Source organism: Idiotropiscis lumnitzeri, chromosome 8, assembly GCF_059441095.1.
Source record: "Idiotropiscis lumnitzeri isolate Australia: NSW breed Sydney's pygmy pipehorse chromosome 8, RoL_Ilum_1.0, whole genome shotgun sequence".
Classification (NCBI taxonomy): Eukaryota; Metazoa; Chordata; class Actinopteri; order Syngnathiformes; family Syngnathidae; genus Idiotropiscis; species Idiotropiscis lumnitzeri.
This window is the reverse complement of record NC_142398.1, coordinates 21,065,681-21,087,559: the sequence shown is the minus strand read 5'-3', so window position 1 is coordinate 21,087,559 and position 21,879 is coordinate 21,065,681. Positions and strand designations below refer to the sequence as shown.

At 42.3% G+C, this 21,879-nt stretch overlaps 1 protein-coding gene across 7 annotated transcripts; it reads left to right on the top strand.

The window, feature by feature from the left end:
* The first annotated feature begins 1,962 nt into the window (after window positions 1–1,962).
* Window positions 1,963–20,444, top strand: ctnnd1 (catenin (cadherin-associated protein), delta 1). 7 transcript variants are annotated; one of them, XM_088301954.1, is made up of 23 exons: window positions 2,097–2,192; window positions 8,285–8,432; window positions 9,924–9,998; window positions 10,103–10,222; window positions 10,406–10,701; window positions 10,795–10,885; window positions 11,269–11,459; window positions 11,574–11,835; window positions 12,105–12,176; window positions 12,659–12,809; window positions 12,908–13,106; window positions 13,476–13,593; window positions 13,727–13,883; window positions 14,704–14,721; window positions 14,928–14,993; window positions 15,077–15,204; window positions 16,011–16,161; window positions 16,271–16,466; window positions 16,572–16,765; window positions 17,041–17,088; window positions 17,235–17,317; window positions 18,355–18,409; window positions 18,702–20,444. In XM_088301954.1, exons 2-23 carry the CDS (start codon window positions 8,292–8,294, stop codon window positions 18,755–18,757), a joined length of 2,868 nt encoding a protein of 955 aa, XP_088158080.1. In that variant the 5' UTR covers window positions 2,097–2,192; window positions 8,285–8,291; the 3' UTR covers window positions 18,758–20,444. The 7 variants fall into 7 exon arrangements, with proteins under 7 accessions (XP_088158086.1, XP_088158080.1, XP_088158084.1 ...); XM_088301958.1 differs by having other exon boundaries at window positions 18,355–18,449; XM_088301956.1 differs by lacking the exon at window positions 2,097–2,192 and adding an exon at window positions 2,199–2,464.
* Window positions 20,445–21,879: the final 1,435 nt, after the last annotated feature.

The following is a 21,879-nucleotide window of genomic DNA, read 5'->3' as shown; positions in this document are numbered from 1 at the left end:
CTCTTGCTCTGCTTTCAATTCGTCACAGGACTCATCAACACAATAGTATCTGATCTCAAATCTATGATGGACCACAAATGTCCCCAGCCAAAATGTGTGAAAAAGACCAGTGTTCATCACATGTTTGTCCCTTCATAAATTTTGTCCATGAATAATTATGAGTAACCAGAGGCTGTGGAAATACTTTTTGGTCTCCCTTTGATTTTCCCTTGTGATCACGTATTGTTTTCCTACCCTACTTAATTTCTTGCACTGGGTTGTACCTACACACCCGTCCTCAGACCACACTTAAGAGAGGCAGATGAAATGCAAGGGGGGGGGGGGTTATTATTAATACCATACAAACAGTGCTTACTTTGCTCCAAATATTTGATGCTACAGTACTTTATTTGTGCAGCACGGCCGCTCTCCTGTGGTTTCTATGATGAAACTGATTGAAACCAGAGCCTATCCCAGCTGACTTCAGGCGAAAGGTGCACTTCACCCTGAACTGGTCACGCTTCATCTACAACATACATATTTGAGGGCATGATTAAGCATCTTGGAGGGTGGGCACTTCCCCCTATGGCCCGCCCATCGGAACCGGGTCTGGGTACCTATTTGAGATTATGTATTCAGGAGCATAGTAAGGTTATGTGTGACCAGCGATTGGCTGGCGACCAGTTCAGGGTGTACCCCGCCTATGGCCCGAAGACAGCTGGGATAGGCTCCAAGCACCCTAGTGAGGATAAGCAGTTCTGGAAATAGATGGATGGATAATAATTACATGTCGCATGTGAAGCGAATTTGTTTTTTGAGCATGATTGCACTAAAAATTGCTTCGTGCGTTAATGATGGACTAAGGCTCATTCTGACCCACGTAAGAAATTGTCATAACAATACATATAAAACAGTACTGTAATGTAGCGGGCTCACGACCATGCTATTGTACGATACTATAGTGACATCTTGTGGCCAGGCAGAGAACAACACTTGAACATATTTAAGCGTCACAGAAAATATTTGCATTTAATTCATCCATCCATCCATCCATCCATCCATCCATCCATTATCTGTACCGCTTCTCCCCACAAGAGTCGCATGAAATCATGCTGACATATTTTGGAGAGCACAACCAGTGGATTGAGAATCAACTAATAGAGCAGCAAGATGTATTGCTTTGAAAAATGTACTAAACGTGGAGTCATTAGGCTTCTTGTACATAAGCATTTAAAAAAAAGATGCACTGAGACACACACTAAGGCATTTGCAATTTAATGGAATCAATAATAAATCTCCATTACGGGGATTTGACCACGTTATTGTACGAATGTCATTTCTGTTTCAAGAAATGAGCCAAATCGACAGAGAACTGTAATAGCCATCATACGGCACTCGTATCAAATTGGTTTTGCGCGCAAGTCAAAGCAAAGTAAAGAAATTGTCAGAATGAAAAACTTAGTATCTTCTATTTTAAGGCTCCACTGCAATTGCTTCATATTTTAGAGGATCAATCAACAATCACCATTATCCGCACGTTATTAACTTATTAATAAAAAAGATGGCAAATTGATTTGTTATAAATACTAATATGTGTATTATTTTTGTAAATAATGAGTTCATTATGAAAATATTAAAATATGAGCAGGAATCATAACTTCTTGCATTTTGAAGTTATAAAATTAATACTGTATACACACTATTTATTATGCATTCAGAAATGAACCCCTTATCTTATGTAAACTTTTTTTGGCACATACGCATTTCAATTTTTATTTATTTTTTTTAAACCTCATCTGTGAATCTCTCCGTTTTGCAAAAAAAACAACAAAAGTGCACTCCAGGTACGTTTTGAACTGCCTTTTTTAGGGAGTGCCACACGAGGACAGTATTGGAACACTTCTGGCGTTACGTGACACAAGTGAACTACACTATTTGCGAAACTAAAGTCTGATCATTTAGCTCGTATTGGGGGGGGGTACAATGAACCACTGATCATGTACAATTAAACTTTGGAACTAAAACCCTGATATGAAGAAATAAGAAACAAAGTAAAGGAAAAAAATTGGAACGCTTCCTCAAATCCGGATTGCCTTCCTCTTGGTGTAGCGCACCCCCCCCCCCCCCCCCACCCCCCAAGCAGAGGAGGAAGAGCCCTCAGCCTTCAGCCTAGTCAAGTGAACAACAAGCCTGACACAGAGGAAATTGTTTAGGTGGGTGTTTTCTCTGTTCTGATTTTGAATGCTCGCACAGCGTCGGTCATTTTCTCTGCTGTGTTTTCAACGCGATTGCTCGACGGCACTTTTTCTCTTTTTTTTCTTCTCCGCCTGTTGTCCGCTGCGCACAGTCTGAGCTCACTTGTTCGCCCAGACTGCGGTTCTCGATTTTGGACTGTGCGTTGAGTGCAGTCGGCTAGGCTAGGCCTGAAATCTCATCGCCAACACTTATGGACTTCGAAAAAGAAGCCTAACACTCCCATCAAACGGTAATTGGCTTTCTTTTTGCGACACATGTCCGGGTAGCCTGCTTGGAATTGTGTACACACTGGAAAGAAAGCGTTATTTAATCTCGTGCTGTTGTTTCCCCTGAAACGCAACGTTAGCTAGCTTGCTAGCCACCGCAGCTAATGGGAGCGTAGCGTGGAAGTTTCGTGAGCTTGACTACTATCAATAGTGTTCGTTTGTGTCACTCGATTCATGTTTTGCTTAAAATAAAGACTTCGCACGGGTTGTGTGGAATCGTTAAATAGGAAGGTTACCCCAAACAAAATCTTCCAATTTTGTGATCGATTCGATTTGTGTCATTCGCCCCTTCAATTTATAAACTCTCATTTTGAGGATATGACACATGGCGATTTTGAACAGGCTTGTGTTAATTTGAATTGATCATAGGGGAGGGTTGTGTGGGTGGCAGAATAAGCAAAAGGGACGCGGAAGTGACTGTGCAGCCGTCAGCATCGGCGATTGTAAAGTTAGCGGTCAAAGTCCAGTTTCGGTTGTCGTATTAGTTGAGTCAATGTCATGATGACTCGCTCCTGAAAGACCAATTGAGGTTTTGGCGGACATCTGCGTCTTGCAATTTTAACGATTTGTGGTCCGACTTAGAAGTTTGAAGTGTTATCGTTGAAAGGTGTGTGGCATGTAGAATAGGAGTGGCTGTGATAAAAGCAAGAAAACCTGTTGTGTTGGTCTGGACTTGTGGGGTGTGGCAAGACAACAGGCGTGCTTCCTTGCATTATTCAGTGTCCTTTTGTAGTGGCTTGAACCGTCTCAATTTACACTGGGATCAGAAGGTAGACTGGATACGGTTCAACACGGTATTTAGTGCATCACCCGTGAGGTCATTGTGACATGCTTCAAATCAGTGCAGGAATCAATTCTGATTGGATAGTTTTGCTCTGTGCGGTTTGAACATGTCTTGTATATTCCCTGGTTGCCTACAGGTATGACAGCTTTTCTACCTGCTGCAACAGAGCTGTCAAGAGATTGGGGGGCAGGTATGAACAAGCCCTTTGTTCATGTATGTCCACATGGTTTCATTTGCGTAACAGAGGTGCAGAATCGCAAGAATTCATTCTCATTTGTGTATTCTCAGTGGACTGAAGTCTCCTGCTCAGCCTGATGTTTTAGGCAGGGCTATCATTTGTAAGTCTCAGTAATGACGGCCTTTCATAGCAAACCATGGGTGTGTCGCTCTCGCAAGCTGGCGTTTTCCTCATTGCTCCTCCTCCTCCTTCAATGTCTGTCTGCTTTCCCAGGTTATCTGCCTTCCAGTCTCGAGCCCAACTGTTTGCTGTGTGTGTTTTTATTTGAATAGTGATCACGTCATTTCGCTCTCCAAGCAGGAGATAATTGTGATGAGCCACGGCGAACAAAGTGTGCTCATTTTGAAAGCTGTGTGATAATAAAGGTCACTGTGGGTCACCTATTTTGTAAACTATTGGGAAGTGCGTTCTTTGTGTTGTCTCTTCCTGGCTGCTTGGAAGCCAAGGGTTGAAATAACTTGTTTTCTTTGAGGAACTAATTTGCTAATCAATGACTTGATTTTGGGAACAAATTACTACAATTGAATAGCAATTTATTAAAGTTAAGCAATTGAATTGATAAACATTATTAGAGATTGATTCATGTTCACTTTAATGGCTGGGTGATATGCCTGAAGAGTGCAGTGCAAGTTTTCATATCAGTCCAACGATAAATTATTTTTTTAAACCTAAATAAAAAATATAACTATTGAAAGTGTTAAATGCTTTTGTGATGCATTTTGTTATTAAATTATCGCCACTGATTCAACTAATCAGAATTGTTATTCAGCTTCTGCCGACCTTGCTGATTATCTGATCATTTGATACTCTAGCAGCAGCCGTCGGCTTGTCGTCATGTGGGTCACGTTCCCGAATTCAAGTCTCCAATCTTTGCTTTGCAGTAATACATAAAACCATATGTTTATCCTTTCTCGTGCTAAAGCCACCACAAACCCATGACAACATCTTAATGTCGTCTGCTGCCGTGAGAGTGCGTCCATCGGCAACAAATTTTTGTGGTCGACACTTGGTTGACTTTTGAGTAATGCGCTTCAGTTCGGCGCAAAGTCAGAGTTGCACATGAGCAACGTTCATTTGCCGATTGGTTATGAGGTAGCCAACCGCGCTCCCTGTCTGCGGAGTCCTGTACAAATGAAGCAGAAGGAGGAAAACTAAAGCCCTCAGTAGCCGCAGCCACCCTCCATCCACCCATGAGCCGAGCCACATGCGAGCTGGAGCATTTCTCAGCTGCCTTCTTTGGTTGCCAGCCAATCACAGGGCACACATAGACAAACAACCATTCACACTCACAATCACTTGGAGGGACAATTGGGGTGTTCATTTAATCTACCATGCATGTTTTTGGAATGTGGAAGGAAACCGAAGTACCCGGAGAAAAGCCACGCAGGCTTGGGGAGGACATGCAAACTCCTCACAGGAAGGTCGTCGCCGGAATCAAACCCTGCACCTCTAACTGCTAACCAGTGGTCCACTGTGCCACGCGGATGATTTAAGATAAATAAATGAAAACATTCCGAACAATCACAATGTGTTACGGGCGTAACGAGTTTAAGGCTGGAGTCCTTGAGTAATTTGGATTTCTTGGGTGGTAAAAATACTTGTCGGTGATGCATTTAAGGACATATTTGAACTGAGATTTTTGTACAAGCCTTGGAATTTTTCAAAGACTTTTGCAATGACTGATGAGTTCTGATTTCAACAGTGATGGAAAGCTAAAATGGTGTTATTTTTTTTATTTGAAGTCTTCGAACTGCTATTGTGATGACAGCTGTCGTAATGTCAAATACATGAAGTCAGATGTGTTTATATATATCAACATTTCAGTTTCTCCGCCATGCGTGTCAATCACAATGTGCGCCGACGTTACGGTCAGCGGTGGTGTGCTAGATGAGAATGTTTTGCGCTTGAGCTACTTATTTCTCTCATTCTTTGAAAACATTTTCTGTTGCCTGATGGCAAAAAGTGCTGTAGGTAGTACTTGGGAGCCCGTGCTCCCTTTGGCATGGTGGCAACGCGGCTTCGAAGCCCGAGTACGCGGGGCTCGGAGGGTGCACGAGGCGCCACTAAGAACTAAAGAAAAAAATGGTCAATTTTGCTGCCAAAACACTTTAATCGAATGTTAGATGCGGTCATTGTGGGACTGCGATCTCGTGGAGATTATAAAGCTGTGACAGTTTATTTCTTTGTGCTGCAAAACTCCACTGAGCACCGATTCTTTTGCTTTGCTCTGATTCTTCCTTGTGGCTATTTTCTTTAGTGTGATTGTTTTGCTTGGTGCCACTGTCAAGGACAAATGCTTGCATTGATCAGCAAAATGAATTGGACCGGGCCCTATCACTGTTTTATCCCAAAGAACTGAAATCATACATGGAGAACAAAAGCACTCTTCCTCTGTAATGTGATGTCACTGATGTGGGAAGTGGTCACCATCCTCAGAGCCGCTGACTGCGCTTACATCACGGACATATATGAATGTTTTTTTAATAGCCCCTTGCGACCAAAGACAGAGGGCAGCCATCTTACGTTGCCTCTGTTACTAGCAACGTCTGTTTTCAGTGTGTGCTTTATTCTAAGTTCCCTGTATAGTCAATTGAGGTTGCAACGGCATCATACAAGTATAAATCCCCCAAAATAAAAACATTTATATAAAAATTCAAAATTAAAAAAAAAAAAAGTCAAGTTCCGCACAAGTTGTCTGGGTGTTCTGTATAAATCTGTGGTTTATATGCTGTCAATAAACGGGTTAAGTTGAACATTCCTGGTTCTGAAACATTCGGGATAACCTATTTACGTGTTGCTCCTGTATACATTGCATTTGTGATCAATTGGAATATCCCAATCGAAATGATGCATGATGCAAATAGACGTCATTTCCGCTGCTTATTTTCTCCGTCAATAAAACATTCTATTCATGTCTTTCGCGACCGTCGCTTAACCTCTGCTTGTGTATTTTCGGCAGGTGCAGACGCATGGACTGTAAAAAGAAACTGTATGTGCATCTATACACGAACTGTCATTTTCACCTTAGAGAGAGAATAATATGACAGCGATGTGAAGAAATCAAATGTTTTCAAGTTAGGCTCACTGTGGCGAGTACTTCCTGTACTTAAAAGACCAATATTCCTTGCCGATAACGCATTCGCCGAACACAAACCAACGTCCCCTTTCAGTCGCGCTATTCCTATCGCCTTGATATGACCAATTATTTGAGTTAAAAAAGTGGCAACCCCCAGGGGTCTTTCAGAGCATATTTAGTTTTTTTTGCGTCCATTTACATGGCCTTTCAAAATATTGCATATATTTGGCCTTGTAAGGGTTATTGACTGATTGCATGTCAACATAGTCATTGACAGACAAAACTTGAGAGAAATGACTGTTGAGGCAGGCAGGACAAAGGCAGGAGTGTTTGGAATCGTGCCCGCAACATCAGACGAAACGCACAGACGCCAAATGTCTGTATGACAATTCAAACGAGGCTGTGTCAGCAGTGCACATGGCCAAGCCACCCGAGCATTTTATGAGAGTTATTTAGTTGACCTCTGCTGTGCGTGCATGCCTGTGCACTGTTCATATTCCAGTGCGATCTGGACTAGCGAGTTCACGGCGATGCAACAATCAGTTGGACATTTTATACTCATTGTTTCCAATTTGCAATGGACATCTGTAGTGCTTCCATCATCGTCTACGTTGTGCACAGCCAGCGACTGCGTGTGTGTGTGGCGCATCCTCCAACCTAACGCCATTAGCCTTGCCTCTAATGGCAAAATAAGTATTGTCCGCTATTGCTTCTTTGAGTGGTTATAGCCATTTAAAAGTCTCCTAAGAAGCTCCCTACCGCAAGAATGTAAGTGGTGAGACGTGAGTGAGATGCGTAGATTTTTGTAGCAGTCGGGCGTAAAAAGGCTGTTCTTAGTACTCGGTGCAAAAGTTAAAATTGTCAAATGTATTTTTTTTTTGTTCAGCAGGAATAAGGAGCACATAGATCAGTGAGGTTACATTTAATGACATTTTTTTTTAAAGTCACTCGATCCTCAAGGTCAAATTATAGGTAAAAAAAATCAAGTTATCAAACTATGCAACAGTCCTCTTCATCCTTGTTCAATATCCTTTCCAACCATCTTTTTTTTGTGTGAAGATTGATCCAGTAGTTTCTGAAATAGAAGGCTTCAAATGTGTCAACACATTCTTGCTTTTAAATCTTACTATTCAATATTTTTTGGTTCCTCAATCGGCGCACCCCTCATGAAATATAGAGGGTCAATGCCGTTCCGGTTGGGTCATCGCTGAATGGCTCATGTTGGCCCGGCGTGGGCTTAATGTCATCATATCTCTTTTCACATCACGCAACACTCATTTCTGTCAACATTTAACCTGCTGAGCAGGCGAGCGCACACACAAAAGGTGCTCCAGTTGTCCAGGTTGATGCTCGGCCCCCAACTTTGTTGGAATCATTGAAATTGACTGAAGCTCTGGTTGCCAGCTTCCTTTCTAACGCTCCTTTCATTTTTCTTCCCCTTAACCACTATTTAATGCCTTTCTTACCTCATCATACTATTTAATTGTCTGTAAACATGAATTTGATCAGCACTCCTGTTGGCACATGTTGATTGGTGCTTGGTACCTGTGGCCACCTGCCCTCTTACCTGTTTCCGCGGGTGATTCGGTTCTGCTCTGTTGGTTCTTTAATTCCTGGTGATGGTTAAATCTCTCCTGCTCTTTGGTGTTGACCCTGTCCTTCCCGTTCCTCTGCTTTGCTCTTAGTGTGTGAATGGAGCAGTGTGCGAGTACGGCCTCCCTGCTGGCCTCCGTGCGGGAGCAGGAGAGGCAGTTTGAGATGCTGAGCCGCGCTCTGGAGGAGGAGCGGAGGTCGTGCGCCGGCACTTTGCCCCGCCCACTCCCCAACATGCAGGTAACGTTGTGTATTCCTTGCCTCCTTCCCATCCACCCTCAAGCACCTTGCCATCAGCCTTGAGATGAGTAAAGTGCCACCATTGTCATCAACTTCAATCAGTATGTGTGGAACGGAGAGCAGGAAAAGCTGGGAGTGGTGGGGTTTGAGTAGGTGAAGTATTGCCGGAACTTCATACATTTTAGCAGTCTACTGTTTAGTCGTCACAATGCATTTATTTATCGTGAAGAACTTTGCAGTGATGTGATCTTCAGTATATGATTTTGACCCACAGTTGCACTTTATGATCATCTATGCTTCCCATCCCGTGTTCATTTCCCAGTAACCATCCATGTTTCACATCTCCCCATCCTCGAACCCCTCCACCAATTCAGCCTAACAGACCGCTGTCCAATCATGTTTGTTTCTCTAATATTCATATTCTTTGTCATTTCCATGGTCACCATACCAGAATTAATCAGTATGTTCTTTGATGTAGTCAGTTTATTTGTTTTGTTTTTGGGGTAAGGGAGACAACTTTCAGTGACTTTGCTCATTCGATACTACTACCGTCACTTTGCTGACAGATGCTGCTATAAAACAAAAAAAGAATGAGTCATGATGTAACGTTTTCATTGCTTGACGATGAACAGCAACGGGAATCTTGCCCTTTCTATGTCATGAGGTGCTCTCCAATACAAGTAAAGTTTAATCTGTTCCATGTAAACCTAGTGGCTTAAGCGAGCTGGATTAGTCATTCAATTGTTGTGTGAGAGCAAGATGTTGCTGGTTCTCTGTGTTTGTTTACATACCTCAAAGGTTTCGGCATTTCTCTGTCATCTTCCTGACATGTAACCGCATGCGCATTGGCCCAACACTTTCTACTGTTGTACAAACAGTAAAACGGCCTCTGCTCTGTCTTGCGTCCCTTTTTAAATGCGTCCGGCCGGGACTGCCCAGCCCTGATTGTATTTATTTTTTCCGGAGTGTCTCATCTCTGACTCATTGTTACACAAGTCAGGTCTGTCTGACATCGTTTTGACCCTCATAGAAAAAAAAAGTTTTGGAGCCCGAATTTACTGTGAATTAAAATGATCGCCTAAAATGGACAGTCCATGCTGTTGGTGCAACACGTAACATTTCATCTCCCTTTCTTGAATAATATTTCACTCATTGCACACTGTCTCCATGTTTCCATCATACCATCAAAATTCATTTTCTAATGTCATTTGCATGGTTTCAGGAATTTTGGTCATACGATTTTAAGTGTGTGGTTATTAATCATTTATAATCACACAATGCAAGTTGACACTAATCTGATATTAATAAAAGCATTACTTGAACTATCAATAAAATCATGAATTGATTTTTGAGTCCAACGAAGGACATTGCTAAAGGTCACAACAACACACTCGTAGGTCTTGGCTATTGCTGAGAATGTCTGTGTATTATTCACTTAAAAAAAAAACAATCCTTTGAACAAGCTTTAAGTATCTGTACTCCTTCTCATAGAACGGCCGCCTTCCTTGTGATGCAGACGTAGAGAGGCTAACACTAAACGAGGCTTACGTCAACGGGACACATCACGTAAGAAACATTTGAAACCTCTCCCATATTCATCCATTTAATTATTAACTAAGGTTTCCTGTTGGAGGCTTGTTTTGAAAATACCCTGGAATGTATTTGTGCAGTTCAGGATGGAGCCGGGTCAGATGGCGCATGAGACATACCCAGTGGAGGAGCCTCAGGAGTCCAACCCTGTGGTATCCGTGGAGACCAATGACGATGGCACCAGACGCACAGAACCCACGGTAATATGTCGACGGATGATTGTGCTCGAGACAAGCGTGGTGTTGCATGATTATGCTGCTTTCATATCGCCACCGTTGTTGGTTGTTGGGTTTTATTGTGCAAGGTTATGTATGTATCCAGGTTATGTACTATTCAATATCTGAACCTGATGTATTGTATCCCACCTGCCCCTTTTACTCTAGGTAAAAAAAGTCATTAAGCCCACGGCCACGCGCACAGTCATCCCGTCGGTATCCGACACACTTTCCTTGGATGGAGGGGGTTCGGTGACGGGTATGGGAGCCTACATCCCACCCATGGACCGAGCCTACAGGCAGGCACCCGGAGTAGGTGTAGTACCGATGGAATACCCCACCCACACGGTGCCCCGCAACTACCAATACGGACCTCCAGGTGGCTACGAGGACTACCGTGCTGGACCCCCGTCTGAAACGTACGCAAGCCTTAGCAGGGGTGCTCACATGGACGATCGTTATAGGTAGGAACCGACTGTTTGCCATAGGCATCATTTACTTTTTTTTCTGAACTTAATTGTGGGATATTTTCATTTCGCTGTCAACTGCCTGTCTAGACCTGTCCATCCAGATGGTTATCGAACTCTGGATCCAAGCTACAGAGCACCCAGCCGGAACCAGATAGACCCCTATGCCGCTCAGCCACAGGTAGGATTAGCAGTTCGCCATTATACCACATGAAAAATGAGACTAAACAAAGCAAACCGGGTTGTTCTAGAGTTGTGTTGAGTACCGCCCATTTCTAAATAATACAGTGAAAATGAGTGGAAATTGGAATATTTTCTTTGAAAGTTGCTCTATAGTGTGCGCCCCTAAAATTTCAGATTAGGGGCCGATGTGCTCCTATCAGAAAAAAAAATAGTCTGGAGTCCTGATGACATTTTCTTTTTTACTATTATTCATTTATTTATATTTATTATTTTCCAAATACCTCATCGTATTGTAAGGGGCGTAAAAGGCAGAATGACAGCATTAGTTTAGGTCAAAAATCCAAGTCGACTTTGAGTGTCTGTCATTTTCCTGCTTTTTAGGTTGGACGAATGGGAAGTGCAGCGGAGCTCTCTTCAATCCCACGGTTTGTTCCCGAGCCGTACGGACTGGAGGATGATCGGCGAAGTATGGGCTTTGATGAGCCTGACTATAACATGGGACATCCAGTGCACTACAGCACTGTGCCTCGTAACCACCATGGCTTTCCCCAAGGGCCACCACGCAGGACTGGGTGAGTTGTATATGCCATGTGGATCTTCACTTTTTGGAACAACTTGGTGTTGTCTGTGTGTGGAGTGTGAGCAGCATTGTGATCCTTTTCTTGTGTTTGTGTGCATATCCTCAGGAGTTACGAAGGCACTCTGGATGGTGATATGAGTGGTCCTGGCGACATGTACTATTGGGGAGGAGGCGTCCCAATGGCTCAGGGTGAAAGAGGAAGCATGGCTTCATTAGACAGCACACTGAGGAAAGGCCCAGTACCAGGCCCAGGTGGCTGGCGTCAACCAGAGCTGTCAGAGGTTGTTGCCATGCTCAACTACAGGCTGGATCCAGTCAGGAGCAATGCTGCTGCATACTTGCAACATCTCACTTATAAGAATGATAAAGTAAGTTAAGCGTGGACAATCACCCATACTTCGGTAAAGCTTGTCTGTAGTGTGTACCGTCTTGGTAGAGCAGACGGTAATTTAAATCGTTGAGGTAATGATAATCTTCTCTCCAAGGGAAACTGCCATCTTTTTTTTTTTGCGTTGTTCTAGTAACTTATTCCCTATTTTCACATTTAATTGTTTAAAATGTGAGGCCGTCCTGTCTAATTATGTACATGTACATTGATCATGTGCTTCAACACTTGGCTAAAACCTTTTCTTTTTAGGTGAAGTCAGATGTTCGACGTTTGAAAGGCATCCCGGCGTTGGTATCAATGCTTGACAACCCAAACAAAGAGGTAGGCTTTGCTTCTCGATGGTCTAATGTCTTGGCAATAGTGATGATGATTCTCTTTCCCCAGTTGAGGTTGTTTTAGTTATGTAATACTGAAAGTTTATTGGTATGAATTATGCTCCTAAGTTCTAACACAAATACTGAATGAAAGGGACAGGAATAGATGTTTGCGTCAGCAGTTGCATTTAGCAGTTTTTGGATGATCCTGGTAAATTCTGGTATGTCAGCATTTGCTCCAAATATAGTTTGTCAAAACATTCTTTGGTCTTTTGAAGTTAAATTTACCGTCGTACAAGCGCTGGTAAACTTGCTGAAGTAAGTCTGGGTATTGGCAGTCATTACACTGCTTGACTTCCATTCTTGGTTTCAAGGAACTGCTCAAATTTGAATCGTATTGTACATATCAATAGATTTAGCAGATCTGGTGGTAATGGTGGCAATTATGTAATGAAATCATCTGAGTCTGATGAAAACTTTGTGTCACAGGTGCACTACGCCGCCTGTGGAGCGTTAAAGAACATTTCGTATGGTAAAGATCCAGACAACAAAATTGCCATCAAGAACTGCGATGGCGTGCCTGCCCTAATTCGGCTTCTGAGAAAGACCCATGACCAGGACCTTACCGACTTAATCACAGGTTAGCTGCACACGGTCAACACATGCAAATGTATATCATGTGACTGACTTTTTGGAGATTTTCATCCAAAATCTGTGTTGAAATACAATATTTCTCAGGCACACTTTGGAATCTGTCATCCCATGACTCTGTCAAAATGGAGATTGTGGACCACGCGTTACACGCCCTCTCGGATGAAGTGATGGTACCTCGTTCAGGCTGGGAACGCGGGAGCAATGGTGCTGGAGGGGAGGAAAACTGTAAGCCCCGACACCTGGAGTGGGAGACGGCTCTCACCAACACAGCGGGCTGCCTGAGGTACGAGGGCAAATGAAGAACGTCAAGGTGGCATTGCAAGGCAGACGAGAATTTATTCAAACAAATTAAACACACAAGCAATCAAATGTCAGTATACATGTGGACTAGAAGACATAACTGTCTTCTTTATAAACTTAAGAATTTTTTTTTTCTTACAAACCTGGGCAATTTAACCCAAGGTTGAAACATGAGCTTATTTTTGTGGGAGTGCCTGAGCATTACAAACACAATCTTTTTTTTTTTTGTATTCAGTTAAACTCACCGTTTTAGTTTCTCCATTCCCTACTTCATCTAATCGGCTTCGCCCTTTACTTTTACATTCTTCTCAATGCTCTTGTCAACTCTGGTCAAATTTCTCCCCGATGACAGAAATGTGAGTTCGGAGCGAAGTGAAGCGAGACGGAAGCTGAGGGAATGCACAGGATTGGTGGATTCTCTTATGTACATCGTCCAGTCCCAGATTGACTGTAAAGATGTCGACAATAAGGTACAGTATTCCAAGACGCCTCTATCGGGGGCCTCATTAACACTTACATAGGAGTGTCGAGTTCTTTTTCTTTTAGTTTCCTCTATTTCATCTCCTGTTTTCATTTTCACCTTCACTGTTCTTTCTTATCCAGCTTATAGAGAACAGTGTGTGTCTGCTGAGAAACCTATCCTATCACGTGCATCGTGAAATCCCGGGTTGTGAGCGATACCAAGAAGCTGCACCTGTCAACCAAGGCCCGGCCCCATCCAGCCAGAAGAGCGGTTGTTTCAGCTCGCGCAAGAGTAAAGGTATGTTTCACAGAGAAGTTGAATCCCTCCATTGACTGAGTCTCAGCCTCTTGGGACACACTCCCGCCCAAACACACCAACAAGTTTGCACAGGAATGTTGAGAATGTGAGAGGAAGGTCATCCTTTCCAGCTGCTCTCTTTGTGTTTTATTGAGAGTATTGATCCCCCCCCCTGAAGTGTTTTCCCTTTCCGGTGATTTGCATTAGCATTGTACAAGAGTTGGTGCAAAGCGATGAGACAACATTGCAATTGTCATGGTCTTCCTGCATCTAATGCTGAATATGAATATACTGCTTAATATAAATATCTACAATAGGTCAGTATTCTCAACTCTCTGCTTGCACTGTTGTTCGAGCTTTTGCAAAAAGCCGGCATCATTTCTGAGAACACGCACGGCAACGACACTGACTCTGACAATGACAAAAAGAAACCTGGGATGTTCAATACTTCAATACTTGAGTTTTGCTCCCGCTGCCTTTTTAAAAACTTACGTTAGCATGCATGCCAGCAGGTCCAACTGGTGCACCAAGCGTACTGCTTCTATTCTTGGGGGTGTACTATTGACCTTGATACAGGTTTATATTTTCATGAGTATCTTCATCGTAGAAGATTGTTGTGCATAATACATTTTAGTGATCTTCCTTTAGTGTCTGTCATGTTGTGCTGCGGTTATAATCATTGGTGTTGGGGCAAGGTGTTGACTTGGTATCCTAAGTTAAGGATCTTTTCCTTTTGCCAAAATGCCTTCTCTTCACCTGTCCTTCTCTACTTCCTCTGATTCTCTCCACTTTTTCTCTCCCTTCCGGCGCTGGGCTTCAGATGAGTGGTTTTCCAAAGGTAAGCGCCTGACCGTGGTGTGACTTTGCGTTCTCTGCTAGTCATGGTAGTCACTCTAGTAATAGTTGTAGTACCTAACAGATGGCCGTGTTCGCCTTGTACTAACATGCAAATTGTCTCTCTCAAAGAACTTAACCGATTTCCTAACAATTGTCGATTATTTATAGGACCTATTCTTAATTCTGTCACTTCAATGTCTGTTCCAGGAAAGAAAGATGAGGATGCAGCTGCAGACACAATAGACATTCCAAAGAGATCGACGCCTGCTAAAGGTACTCCAGTTTAATCAACATTGTTGAAGGTTGTTCCATTTAGAAGTTGTCTTCTCTTCAAGTTTCCCTCCTCTGCCCTGTAGGCTATGAGCTGTTATTCCAACCGGAGGTGGTTCGCATCTATACCTCTCTGCTCAAGGAGTCCAAGAACCCCACTGTGCTGGAGGCCTCGGCAGGAGCTGTTCAGAATCTGTGTGCCGGACGTTGGACGGTACCTCCTTTTATTTCATTTAGATGTAAACAAATGTGAACTAAATGATGCATGCTTTCCTATGCGTCATGTGAAATGAAGTGAAAGCCCTGTTTGCTACCCAGGACGTCCGCAATTTGGGTCAACATTTCCCATTGAAATGAACGAAATTAGCAATAATTCGTTCCAACCTCCAAAACAAAACTTTAAACCGGCAGTTTTACAGCATCTGTACTGAAAACTAAGATAACTAGTACGTACTTCAACATTGTGTGAGCATGGGTAGTACATTTTTAAAACAAAATGATGAGCACAGTAAATTATTCAAATGTTGTTTGTAGAACAATATAAAATAACAAAATGAACTACTAATAACCGCTTAGGAATAATGAACATTTAAACATCATTTCTAAATGATGAATTTGCCAATTTTTAGGCCATAGGACGGCTTAATTTACTCCATCACTTTGGAGATACTGTCGCACAACCGATGGTGAGGAACTGTCAAAATTAAAAATATATTTTTTCTTTATTATTGCCTAAAAGAAACTCTGTGGTTGCTTTCGCAGTCTGTCCGTATGCACTATGAAATGCCGTCCAACGAGTTCTGAAGCATTTGGCTGAAAATGTGCAGATATTGCCCAGAACGCGTCCAAATTCATCCTGCTGTATTTGTCAGCAGCCACCTCATGAATAAATACAAGTGAACCAGAACTCTTGAATAGCTTGATTTGTTCCAAACACCAGCATTTGATGTTCAGCGTTCTAGTCTCTCTCCATTTATACCAACCTGTTTTGCAAATGAAAATATATCCGTCTTTGTGCAGTATGGCCGTTACATCCGTGCCCTGCTGCGCCAGGAGAAAGGTCTGCCCATGATGACTGAGCTACTGGCCCACGGCAACGACAGGGTGGTTCGAGCAATGTCGGGTGCGCTTCGTAACCTGGCTATTGATGCTCGTAACAGAGACCTACTGGGTGAGGCTTGTCGCTTCTTTCTTTAAAAAAAAGCAATACTTTCCATTTGACCTGAAATAAGACACATTGTTTACTTTTTTTTTTATCTTTATTGCTTGTATGGTATTAGGCAAGCATGCAGTGCCTTACCTAGTGGCCAACCTTCCCGGTGGCGGTCAGAGTCAGCCCGTGCGAGCACTGTCAGAAGCAACTGTGGTGTCGGTGTTGAGCACGCTCCATGAGGTGCTGGGCTCTAGCTTGGAAGCTGCAAAGACTCTCAGGGCCTCGCAAGGAATTGAGAGGCTCGTCCTCATCAACAAGGACGGGTAGGGGGTCTTTGCTGAATCGTGGGAAGCAGGGCATTAAATCTCTTCTCAGGTTTGTTTGTGTGTTTGAACTTGATTTTTGCTGTCTCGATCTGGCAATTCCAGTAATCGTTCAGAGCGTGAAGTGCGTGGGGCCGGGCTGGTACTGCAGACTGTTTGGGGCTACAAGGAGCTTCGGCGCACTTTGGAGAAGGATGGATGGAAAAAAACAGACTTCATGGTTAACCTAAACCCGCCCAGCAACAACACTCGGACCAACGGAGGATATGAGGACAGCACTTTGCCGCTCATAGACAAAGGTCAGATAGCGATAAAAGTACAGAGACATTTCAAGCATACTGCTTATTTTGGCCCTCAGTCTTCATTTGCATTGCAGGTCAAATTAAACTCTCTAAAATTCACATTCTATCCATTGTCACACCCATGCGTGTGGTTACACATCTATTGAAATGAAACACACCCACACACACATTAGTGTCTTCACTCTTATGTTTATGAATTCTGCCTCATAAAGAACCGAAACCTTCCGTGTGCCAGAGGCTACGATGCTTATTGTTTTTGTCTCTGTCTTCAGGTGGTAAAGGTGAACGAGAAATGATTCCAATGAATGATATGGGACCAGGCGAGTATTCACACAGAAAACTTTTATTTGGAACTTATTTGTATCAGACGAATGTTGAGAGGTTAAACTTACTTTTTCTTCAACCCTTCTAGCTTTCTGTAACAAACACATTAATTCTGTTGCTTTGGATATGCTACTCCCATTAGATGCCTACTCCACACTGGACCAACGGGGCAGAAGGAACACTCTGGATAACACAATCGAGCCTGAGGATAAAGAAGCGGCACCGGTATAAGGCCCTAAATTTTACATCTATTATTGCCAGAATTGTTTTGTTGGAAAATAAAATATTGTCAAAATGAATAGTTTCAATAATTTGATGGAGATTTTCTGCTGTGCTAATAAAAACACTGCAGTCAGAAGTTAAAATGACAACAGTGCAGTTTTAATGGCGGCCAGCAAGTAAGCTTCAGTTGCTATTTAATGATTGTCACTCACTGGGTGATGCGGCACAACTCACAATGAGTCATGATGCGAATCCCTGTCGCACAATGTGGCGCCGTTGCAAATTCAAAACGCACAGATTTCACGCAAGCGAGCGAGACAGTCAAGTCATAAAAATACTTGGTGGCCAAACTTTTTCAGCATGCGAGCAACTTATAACATGACCGTTTACTCGTCTCTTGACTTTATTTCTTTCAAAATATACTTTGAATTTTTTATGTACCATATATCACGTCACCATCTACTTCATGTTTTGTCACCGAAAGAGCACAGGAAATGTTTTAGTTCAGAATTCTCAAGACCTTTGAATAGCAAACCTTTTGACTCTTTGGAATTGTAAACTTTTTGGGTCACAATTATTGAAAGCGAATCACATCAGCTTCGTAGTCATGAATTAGTGTAATATTGCCCCCTTTCCTCCGAGGTCGCATATTTGCGCATGATCCACTAATGCGTTTCCCGATTAGCAGCAGTGAATGTTACTGTGAGAAGGGACGCGCTCACACACGCCCACAGACAGCATGTCTCTTCACGTCGTAACGGAGCACTTGGATTATATTTGTCTGGCACATTTCTCACTGCTGTCGTTTAACCTGCTTCATCCATTAAAAAGAAACTAACATTTTGCAACCTCTCTTTTTCCATTTTGACACTCTTATTTCTTAAATCAAACGTTTGATGTTTCTTCAACAACTAACACATTGTATTAATGTTTTTGCTCCTTCCTTTCCGTCTGTCCTTTTCTGCCACTAACCTTCTTTATGGCTTTTTCTCTATCACACATTCCTTCTTTCCTTTTTTTTTTCTTTTCCTATTTCCCAGGGAGTGAGGTTTGGGGAAAGGCAGGCGTCTTTCCCTCTAATGGATTCTTATGATGGTTAGGCCACACCCACTGTCTAACTGCATGTCAGCGCATGGTATGTTTGTCTCCCAGGCAGCTGCGTTCAACTCACTTGCACGGCCGTATTTTTCCTGTTGTGTCACCCGTGGGCTTCCATTGTACTGTCGTAACAGTGTTCTTTAACCTTTTTCTGAAATTTTGTAACATAGTTGTCAGCAGCTGCTGCATGATTGCTTTATGTTTTGCAAAATGTCTGCTGTGATTTTGAATGAGTCCTTCTGGTAAGTGAATTAATTCTTGCGCCTTTTCTTTTCTCCCCCGTTTACAGAAAAACTGATAGTGTGCATCACTAAACGACATCCTCCCGCCCGCTGCCCTTGCTGAACTGACAAAGAGGGAACAGAACACTACCGATAGGGCAAACCACCACCGTTTTCTTGATCCTCTCCTCTGTCCTCCTCATGCTTTTGCATCGCCTCTCCAACTCTTAATGACAGTCCTCCTTTTGCAGCTGACACGCCAATGAAACTCCGTCAAAAGTGATGTGGCTCTCTGACAACAAGATTGTTCTTCTTCCCTCCTCCTCTGCGTAACTACACTACAACTCGCCTGGAAAACACTAATGCTCTATTTCAAGTCTGACTGTTGGAATAAGAACATGACGTTTGGGGGAAATTGCACATGAATATGTTTCAAAGAAATTGAGGGCTTATGTACCCCCCCCCCCCCTTCTTTAAAAGGTGATAACTAAAGAAAGATTTGTTACCGTCGAAAAACTGTTGATTGACTCTCATACGTGGATTTGTGTCTTGTCGTGGTTGTTGCTGTTTTTGCTTTGTGCTGTATGACATGTACATGTGCCAAATGACAATGCCGCCGCTACAACTGCCATTCCTGAATTCTCCTATTAACAACTTAAAAGACGCTTTTTGTACAATATTTTTCTTTGTGAAAGTCCATCACTAAGATGCATGGGCATGCTGCAGATTTTGTATTTGATATCAATATAAAGGGTTGTCGGTTTTGAATTTGGGCTATCCTAAAGATTTACTGAAAGATCAGTCTTCACTTTTGACATCTGATATGTTGCGCTATGTACCGGAAACGTCTTACGTTTGTGATTCTGCAGAGGCATTTTCTTATTTGCAAGTCCATAATCTGAATGTGTAACATAGTCACTGTTTTTTTTTTTAACCGTGATTGTGTGGGCCAACTGGAGTGCCTTGATTACTCAGGACAGGTATGATGGGTGTGTCAAACCATAATGTGGCTTGTTAATCAACGTCTCAGTATATGGAATGCTGGAGTTTTGTCTTCCACAAGTTAATGGAGTACATCTGTTTGTCAGTTGCCGTTGATGTGGTTTGAAAGCAAAACTCTTGTATTCTGTATATGTGTGCCACAAGCACATCGCCTACCTGCCTTTAAGTATACAGAACAGCACATGGGAGAAGAAAGTTGTCCTTTTTTTGCCCACTTTCTCAAGTTCTGTGCTTATTCTGTTGAGGACAACACGCTAGTGCGAAGTAAGATGTAGATAATTAAGATTAAAAGAAAAAAGGAAAAAAGAAGCACAAGGTGATGTTTTGTTTCTCTTTGCTTTAATTTTTCATGCCAACTGCCTAATTTTCAAGTTGCCTTGGAGAGAGGACTGAATTGCTAATTTTGTGGGATTGTTGGTTTGTCAAAGAAGACATAGACCGGAAAGTTTCTGTTAGGTAGAAGAGGAAAAAAAAATAAAAGCACATTTATACGATATATATACAAGAGAATATTTGTTAATTTTATGGCTTTATGTATTTTCTTTTTTAATATTGATTTGGGTTTAATTGTTTTGGGTGCTCTGGGTGAATGCATATGCAATCAGTTGTTGTTGTTAGTTTGAAAATATTTGTCTTAATTAGAAGCTTAAAAAAAAAGATCCAACTGCTACATCTGCTTTTGGTTTAAAACTGATTATAAACTACACCTTAGCATTTCTGCCTTTGCTCTTAAAGTTGCACATTCTCATTTATGAATGACTTATGTAACTAGCAATATTGTTTTTAATAAAAAAGAAAATGATTTATCAGCCTGTGTTGGATTAAACTTTGTGAATAATTAATTATTTTTTGCAATTGTGAAAATAGTCCCCCGGCCCTGGCCTACTACGTGCTTGTAGTCCTCCGCTGTGACGTCATCGCGGCCTGACTGTTGGCGCCATGGTCAATTGGAGGAAGCTCAGAACTCAACCCGATAGCAACTGTGATGTTAAACCAACTTTCATTTTCGAAACATTTGCATTTTACAGACACCCTTTGTGTGAAGAAAAAAAAGTAGCAGCGATTATAAAGTTTTGGTAAGTAACGCTTTCAAATAATAGCTACGCTGTTCGCCATGTTGAGATGACATTTAACTTGTCATTGACGCATCGGAGTCTACACAGTCGCTGTACTTTGGTGCCGCCTTCCGTTTTAGGCTACCTATTAGCGAGAGGATATAAAGTTTCGCTATACAGTAGCCCAGAACGTATTGTCACTAAGATATTTAGAAAACAATGAATTGTCTTTCAATTGAAATTTTACACGAAAGCCACGTGGACGGACATTAATGTAGTGTGTCGCCACCTGCTCAGAATGGAGGATAATTTTCTTTGAATTTGGCAACTTTCACCCGTTTATCGCATTTCCATTGCTTCCGAATGAAAACGGAGAGGCTCAAAATTAGCAAGTAGGAGACTGACTGTTTTGGTGCTTTTAATTTTTTTCAAGCAACACTCCATTACTCCCAATGCCAATGGAAACATGCAGCACTACTGTAACTAACCATATTAATATTTTGTGGACAGCAGTGGTGATTTTGTTTATTGTATTTTATTTTCATTTGAAATTTGCATCGAAAGGTTCTACTTCCGGTTTAAGCTATGTGCTTTTATTTTGAATGTGAACTTCCTGTTTAGTATTGTTCACACTTAAGGTGAATTGACGAAGAGTACGGCAAAAAGTTTCATATGAAGCCTCAGAAAACGGACGTTTATTTTTCTAGCACCCCCTCCGAAGAGGCAAAAGGTGTGTAAACGATGGATATAAGTATTTTGTGTTTGTAAATATTACGTGTTGAATGTGAAATATGTCAGCTAATTGTAAGCATATGTTTTGAACTGTGTTTCAGCTCTTACGGTGATTCGGTTTTAAGGTTACACGGTTATGGATACATCTTGCTCAAAAATAAACCACAAAATCATCAGTAAAGTCTCATCCTTGGTTCGGAGGGCATGCTACAGTAAGAGCTTTCCTCGGCGTGCTGTACGGAGCTGCTAGTGAAGGAAAAGGAATACGGCGACGACAACGGCACAGGCAGCTCGCGGCAGCAGCTAGACGCAAGAGGACGTGACGACTACACGGAAAATGGACGGCGTCGAAGAGCGAACTCGTAAGCTACAAACAGAAATCAGTGAAGCGAAAGCTTTATTGTCTCACGGAAATACAGAAAACATTTCAAGTGAATAATTAACGGACGAGATTGAA